At 34.3% G+C, this 8,223-nt stretch overlaps 1 protein-coding gene across 1 annotated transcript in view; it reads left to right on the top strand.

The window, feature by feature from the left end:
* The window catches only part of LOC108778220 (uncharacterized), a 39,844-nt gene extending 36,199 nt beyond the window's left edge, over positions 1-3,645 (top strand). The window contains exon 8 of the mRNA XM_018545339.1: positions 3,195-3,645. Within this exon, the coding sequence (XP_018400841.1) occupies positions 3,195-3,277 (83 nt within the window). The 3' untranslated portion in view covers positions 3,278-3,645. The remainder of the gene's footprint in view (positions 1-3,194) is intronic.
* The last annotated feature ends 4,578 nt before the right edge of the window (positions 3,646-8,223 follow it).

Genomic DNA, 8,223 nt, shown 5'->3' with positions numbered 1-8,223 from the left:
AATTTTTATATATATATATATATATATATATATATATATATATATATGTATAATATAAAATATATTCGAATAATATATATATACATATATTCGAATATCACAAAAACTGAAACTAGAACTAACAACAAGAATTTAATGTATCTTATTACCGAATGGTATGATGTATCAATAATTTGGTCTAAAAGCCGATAAAAAATAGACCTATTATGATAAGAAGTAAAAATTGGAGATAAAAATTTTAGAATATGAACACGCCGTTTACATTGTTAAATTTATAATATCAAATTGCACTCAATTTGAATTGGTTTTAATCATTTTGTAAATGATCTCCGCTCTTATTCAGTATGTCGTTAATTTAATTAAAGCAATGAAGTTAAACAATTTAACTCAAGTAACTGTATTGAATTTAGTTTATTATTTACTAAGAGTATACGTTAATACAGATGTGTTTACTTTGAAACTATAATAACAACAGAAATTAATTGATTCACATTTTGACACATATAGAAGTCGAAAATAATAAAATGTTATTTATCTGAAGGTATTCGATTGTCATTGTTCCTTTAATATTTAACAGCAGATTTTATCATTTCTTTTGCAAAAATCACGGGAAAAATAATCTGTGACAGATCAACAATTTCGATATACCAACAGATAGTATCGATCCTCGAATGTCTCTTCTCCTTTAGTGCCGTTACCTCCGTATAGAAAATAGAAAAAACCGTACGCGTAAAAAAAAAACTTTATTTCTCTCAAATAATAACCGAAACGCAGCGACAATAGTTCTGCCTGGGTTATGTTGTATTGACGGCTGATATTGTACAATATTTCTCTTTATATTTCCGGAATGAGTTGAATGCCGTTTCTTTCGAAGTGCGGATAGAAGTACCACACACATTCGTTCGTTTGTGGCAAAAAAAAAAGGAGAAAAGAACGTGGAATAAATCTGAAAACTGTATCGAATAGACGATTTTCAGTAGCTCAATAGGGCCTCCGAGTTATGTCACATGAATGACTCGTATTGTCTGCCTGTTTACGTTGCCTGAATAGCGGCCACATTGTTTCGTTTCGCACGCGATGTATGACGGTCAAGTTGTCACACGTCCGTGATTCCTACATTTTCTACACGGAAACGTAACGCGGACTCTCATTCGGTTTTATCGCGGTCGAACAATTTCTCATCGCGCGACAAAATTATTGAATTATTTTATAAAACTTTTAATAATTTATTATTATAAAAAATGTGTTTTTGTCTCATTATCATTTATTTTAATAAATTAGCCTCAAATATAGTCTAGATAATATTCTATACCGATTTATTATAAATACGAAATGTTTTTTGCATTAAAAATTGTTTATATGACATATATTTATTTATAATTCATCATGTGTACATATGTAGTATTTTTTATATTGTTCAATGACTTCCAGCTAAATTTTGTTAGTCACATTTTGCATCTGTTTTAACATAGTTGATACAGGATAAGAGCACAACTTGACGGGGAAACTGTCAGCATTAAGAATACGTAGTAGCGAGTACAAGAATAAGGACGCCGTTTGCGAAGTCGTTCATCTCGTTACGAAATGTATCCGAAAGTTACACACGTTTCAGCTAAACTACTATTCCTCCAAAGAAAACTAGCTTATCGAGTTATCTCAAAGCATTCGTGCGTGACGAAGGTGACGATACCAATTCTAGGCTCCTATCTGTCTTTTGTCTAAAAATCTATTTACAATCTATAACTGTCATTGTAAATAGATTAGATATGTATGCGAATCTCCAAATTCAGATTTCTCTTTTTAGCATATTTGTGTAGAATGAGATAATGCAATTTCGAACATGATACAATTTTGACCGAAATAAGATTTGAATCCATTTTAAAAGTCGCAAGTTTGGTTTTATTTTGTTTGGCGGTACTCTTTAGTACCCTCCTCACAATAAGATTAGAATTACCAAACCTAAATCTTGAAATTGGATTTGGATTTTGTTTTGTTCATGAACACAGAATTGTATCATGTTCGAAATTATACTATCTTACCCTGCATTCACAGTTTTATAATTTTCAGTTAATACTTTGCTAACTTTGTTACACACATACACACACTTTAAACATCAAAAGAGTAATGATAACTTTTGAGTTAAATAACGTTTCATTATTTTGCATTTCCATGTAGCTCAAAATGTAAATCAATCTATTTCTATTGTTTCAAAGTAAACAACATCCATATTAACGTATACACTTAGTAAATAATAAATTCGAGTCAAATTTAATACATTTTCTTTTAGTTAAATTATTTATCTACTTGTTTTATTGTTGGGGTAGAATTAATGACATATTGGATAAGAACAGTTACGATCTACAAAAATAATTAAAAATAATTCAAACCGATTCTGATTTAACACTATAAATTTCAGAGAGTACATACAATGTACACATATACATATAAAGAAACATGGAATCTGTATATCTCTCAAAAAATTATATAACATTCTATATTTTGGGTTGTTTTTGATATATAAAAACAAATTAGTTTTCCAGTAAAACCTTGTAATTCAATTATAATTTTTGTTATTATTGGCAACGCTCAGCAGAACGTTCGTTTTGCAACTATTAGAAGTTTTCTTCTCATTGATTGGATTATACTTTTAGATTTAGAGGAATGGTCCTATTCCAGCAGACAATCATAAAACAGTTGCAAAACTGTTCTGCCATCGATTTATTTTTATAGCAAAAGCAGCGTGATATAATAGATTATGTAATGCTTGAAGTTATATGTAGATTCCATATTTCTGAACATCTCTTTCTTTATTCATATCATTTAGTAACGATATATTAAGAGAATTCACACGGATGAATTTCTCATTATACGTTATAACGTAATCTTGGCTTACGTGAAGATCATCTGACTGTGATTCGAATAATTGAATGTCATAATTAACATTAAATTGTCAGTCATATTAAAATCATAATCTTTCTTCCTCGAGACGGAAACTCAATTGTCACTACAGTAAACTGACATGAGTATGCAGTGATAATAGCAAATAATTCGTAATAATTCTCTCATTGAAGAGAAATTACAAGAGAATTCTAGAGATTAAACGATAAATTCGTCATTTGCCAACCGACGATCTATCAAAATAGACAAATCGAAAAAAATTTGCTCTAACAATTTTTCATTCCTTCGTGTTTCAGTTCAAGGTCTCGCAACCCTGACAACACCATCGCTATGTCTTTTGATAGCTGCAGTATTACAACGATTTCTGCTGCCTGTGTAGAATCTTCCGGCGCGATGAGGGCATCAAGCTGGCTAACGCGAGAGAAAACAATAGGAAAGCGGATCACGAAGGAAGGCGAAGAACGACCAACGTTTCGTGACGAAAGACAATCATATCTTAATACGAAGCGAACTGCGACGAGAAATCGAGGGATTCACGTTAGACTTGTCGATCGTTATCGCAACGGCGAACAGCCACGTGTCTTATGATTTTTGCACGTCGTCGCTGCGCCTTCTCGTTAGACCGAAGGAAAATAAGCATATTGATCCGCTCGTCGTTACTCTCGAGAATACCCCCATCTCCCCGATACGTATAAAATTCTAGATAGTCTAATTAACTACGAAAGAAAATATGCGATAACCAAAGTGGGCATCCACAAAGTTCTCGCACGTGCGAGGAACTCCTCCTTGACGCTCGTCTATTCTGTTAGGATCGATATCTGCGTCGTTACTCGTGAAATAGATTCAAATCGGCCGCACTCAGGGGTTCGAACTTTCGATAACGAGAAGGAACTTTTCGAACTTTCTACTCCTTAACGATATAAGTTGGAAAATGAACTGATTCTATAGCCATAAAATAAAATTTGAATAAAATTTCATTAACAAATTATTATGGATTTAACAGAAATTTCAAATTAGAATCAGTTGATACTATTATATAAAATGAAACATTGATTTCTTACTTTCTTCGAAAGTTCGAACCCCGCATAAATCTTTATTTTTTGTTAGTAATTCACAAAGAAGTGCAATCAAACGGAATCATGGATGAAGAATGAGATTTCATGCCAATAAAGGGAAGAAAAATAAGTATTGTAATTTAATATTGTACCAGAAATAACACTCGCGAGTTGATTAAGAATTTAAAGTCTACAGCAAGAAAATTTAATGAGCTAAAAATACATTCAGATAACGATTTCAATAACGACATATATCGATTCCTATATTTTTTCGTCACAATATGCAATTTTCATCATAATGCGAGACTTTTGACATTTGCGATATTTTTCCGTTGAAATAATAATCATGCAAATCCATATTTCATTTCTGTTCCTTTCTCTTATATTTGAATCATAAAAATAGTTAAAATATATATAACCTGAATATAAAAGGACAGAAATGGCAACGTATACGGAAAAAAATATCTCGGGGAAGTAGCTTTAAAAAACGATACATAATTTACCGAGCATATTGCAAGTTTTTAATTTGCAAATTTTCCCGTGATATAATGCTACGAAATTTTTACTACCAGGAGAAATCAGTTTGAAAGCGTCGAGAACGTTGTACCTCAGGGTTCGAAAACCTTCTCAGCGTGATACCGTTATCGGTGATAACAGGCGCAGCAGTCGTCGAGATGCAATCGTTATCGATTGTATACGTGCCGCGGCCGAGTGTAAATATATACAACAAGGTAGGCACAAATTTCCATCGAACCCCGTCGTAAGCTTCCTTCATTCTAATTATAACTTTTAATTGATACGTGTAATTAAAATAATAAGCCCGGAAAAAAACGGATCTCCAATTGCACGGTCACCCTCCCTTTTTGCTGCATAATACATTATCACGCCAAAAGACCCACTAAATGGATAAGTGCAAAAAAGAGAATCTTACCGCCGCGCTCGGGTGGACAGTGTAATCCAGAATTGCATTTATTATCACAGAAAAGAATATCGTTACAAAATCTTGAAAGAATTTATTCATCGTTATATTAGAGAATGCTTGCTTCAGTTTTTGTCGTTATTGTTTCATGTGTCCATAAGTCATTCGAGAATTATTAAAATTCATATTATATTTAAAATCGAAAACGTGATAAACACCGTAGTTCGTAGTTGATCGAATTGAAAAAAAAAAAAACAAAGCGAAATTGAAAAAGTATTCATATATCAACTGAATGTTTTATCTAGAAATATTTTGGAAAACATTTAATTATTTTATATATTTAACTTTTATGAAAAGACAAAATACACAATATGTATTCAAACACTAGACGGTAATTTATTTATAATTTTGTGATGGTTGGTTAATCGATTACAGATAATATCAATGAACATAAATTCATGGATAGGCAAATAAAAAATCATAGTCTTGTAAAAAAATTAAGGAGTCCATTGGTTTGCTGTTTGCCCTAGGCATTTTAACACCTGCGAGATCATACAAGCGTATAAAATGCGTAACGAACATCAGCGCTGCAGTATGCGCGAAGTGTTTATTTTTTTTTTTTTATCGCGTAAACACACACATGTATATAAACATATATGCACGAAACGGTAGCAGCCGCCATCAACGATCGCGAGCGATCGGAAAATATGATTCATACGCGTAAGCCGATTAATTTACAAAGTTCAACGTACACACGGCTGACGTAGATATTTATACAGGACTCTCCGCGGAAATGCGTTATTTTTTCACCCGAGATTAATAGTTGTTATATTTCCGCGTCCCGCTGTGTTTTCGCGTGTCTCGTTGGTACAGTTGCGCGTCGTCGCGATCGACACGTCGACTAAATAAATACATGTTCACATAATATATATAATAATCAGAATTTCGGAGCGTCAAAAATTTATTACATCTGCAGTTGATATCAAGGTCTCAACGAAGTGAATTCGCATCCAGAATTGGAACGTTTGTCTTAACGAGAATATGAAACGAGGGGATATTCACAGACTATACGATTAAGATACCGTTCATTAAGATTTAGTTAACGCTTCCAAATGGACGACTTGATAAAATATTCAATTCGAACTCCGGGTGAAACGAGCGATATCGGTCTTTGCCTTCATCGCGAATACAATCATCTTCCATAATCCACGGAAAAGCCATTCGTATAACTATATGCGAAACGATATCTACATAATAGCCATCAAACGCATTTTCGCATGTGATTTGCGTCGTTAGCCTTATTACCGCAATTTTCAGTTATTCGAATTTCCAGCTTGTATCGAAAATTTCATGACAAAATGTGATATTGGTAATGAAGCGTACTGGAGTGTTATATACAACGCGTTTAGAAATAACATTATTGTTCTCTTCGTTTCGATTTTCCTCGACGCGCATAATATCGATGGCAACATGCAACAAATATGACCATTAAGCTCTTCCAGTTCCACGCTTTTTCGGAATCGATAACTTCCTAGATAACAGTAGCAAGACCTCGTGATCATGGGACTGTGTTTGCAGGATGCGCCACGTTTATACGGAGGAGTCGCGTGAAACAGGAATGGGAATAAGCGACTCTTCGTTTATAGCAATTTCGTGCTCAATATTGTGCCCGGTTTGTCGACGAATGTTGAGTCGAGTGCAAAGCAAAATGCGTTTTGGCGGATAAATACAATTTGCGAGATAAAAAAAAAGATTGTTCTACGTACGATTTTTAACAAGTTACAACGCGCGTGTGGAAGGTTCTGCATGATCAGGGTGTCTCTTTGGCATGCAAAAGACCCGTCGGAACTTTAAGGTGGAGTTTCGAGTTGGGAATTTATCATTAATTCTCAGCAACGTGCTGCGTCATGGCTTAAGAAGGTAATACGTCATCGCAACAGGACGAAGGTATACATATACCGTATTAATTACGCATATGTTTAATAGTGTATCACACTGTACATTTATTTGGTCCAATTTCTTTTTTTATGCGGTTCGTAATTACTGTCACGTATGTGTTTAGCGCAAATAGATAACTATTTTCCGATATATTATGTGGATAAGCGCTTTGATATCCAGATAACGTAAAAAGCACAAAATTTTCTTTTCGGTTTGAATTATTAATACTGATTAAAAATTGAAAACAGAGCGCAGAAGATATGAATCATTAAATACCGAAAAGTTTTAATAATCACTCCGACGTTCTGATTTTAATACGTAAATCAGCAAAATTCGCAAATAATTATCATCTTAATACGTTTATCACACAAAAGAGAGATTGTTTAAATGATGAATGCAGCCAGACGTTTTAATACTTCATGTGATAGAGAAATTTTACTGATGGTGATGCATAAACTTTGAATAACTTATTATTCACTGTGACTATTTTGGACCTCCAATTATCACACTTTGCTATATGTATGGTTAATAAATTTCGTTGACACGGTTAAACGCACTCGACGTACAAAAACTGTACATAGCTGATACGTCTTTTCTGATTACGACCGGAGAACGCGAGGCACTTGATATTTACATATTCCGGCAAGCTTTAGCTTTTCGTTTGCTTTGAAGTTGGACGGCAGTATGTTTTGCGTCTTATCGGGGACATATCTCCGATATTTACGGCGGCGTTGGCCGAGCAAAGAATTGTACATACCCTTGTATATAACTGCGCTGTAATATATGATAGTAAAGGAATACTCTTGAAAAGAGGACTGAAGGACTTCGCATTTCAGAAGTGTGTGATTAAACGGACGCGGGGATGTCAATCTTACGTCCGATAGGAAGATAACGGATATTTAGCCATATTGTGAAAGTGTTCAAATGGCGAGTCCCGAATGTCGCGGGACATCGCCAGTACAGATAAAGAATATACGCGAGAACGCGCAAAAAACGCGCCTGTATCTATCTTCGCTCGTGAGGCGAGACGTGTAGTTATTGAATGAGAAGAAAAAATAAAGACGATGTACTCGGTGTTAGCTTTCAGTTGTAACGAGCTTCTGGATACACACACACACACAACACACATACACACGTACACACACATACACAGAATAAAAACGCCGATGCGGAAATAAATATATGTACCTCTGTACACACCTGTGTTTTTAAGGCGGTAAACGCGCGAGAGGCTCTTCGCCGTCGTGACGACGAAGAATCAAGCGTGGGCGCGTTCCGCTCATTGAGAATCAGGAGCCTACGAGAAAGATTATGTTCTTATGTGTATGGCCTAATGTATATATCTCGCGAATTTAGTAATAAATCATATTTCATTATATCCATGGCTTTTATTTACCCCGAAAGCCCACAAAT

Source organism: Cyphomyrmex costatus, unplaced genomic scaffold, assembly GCF_001594065.2.
Source record: "Cyphomyrmex costatus isolate MS0001 unplaced genomic scaffold, Ccosl1.0 scaffold498, whole genome shotgun sequence".
NCBI lineage: Eukaryota > Metazoa > Arthropoda > Insecta > Hymenoptera > Formicidae > Cyphomyrmex > Cyphomyrmex costatus.
The sequence above is the reverse complement of the archived record's forward strand: the minus strand, read 5'-3'. Positions and strand labels throughout refer to the sequence as shown.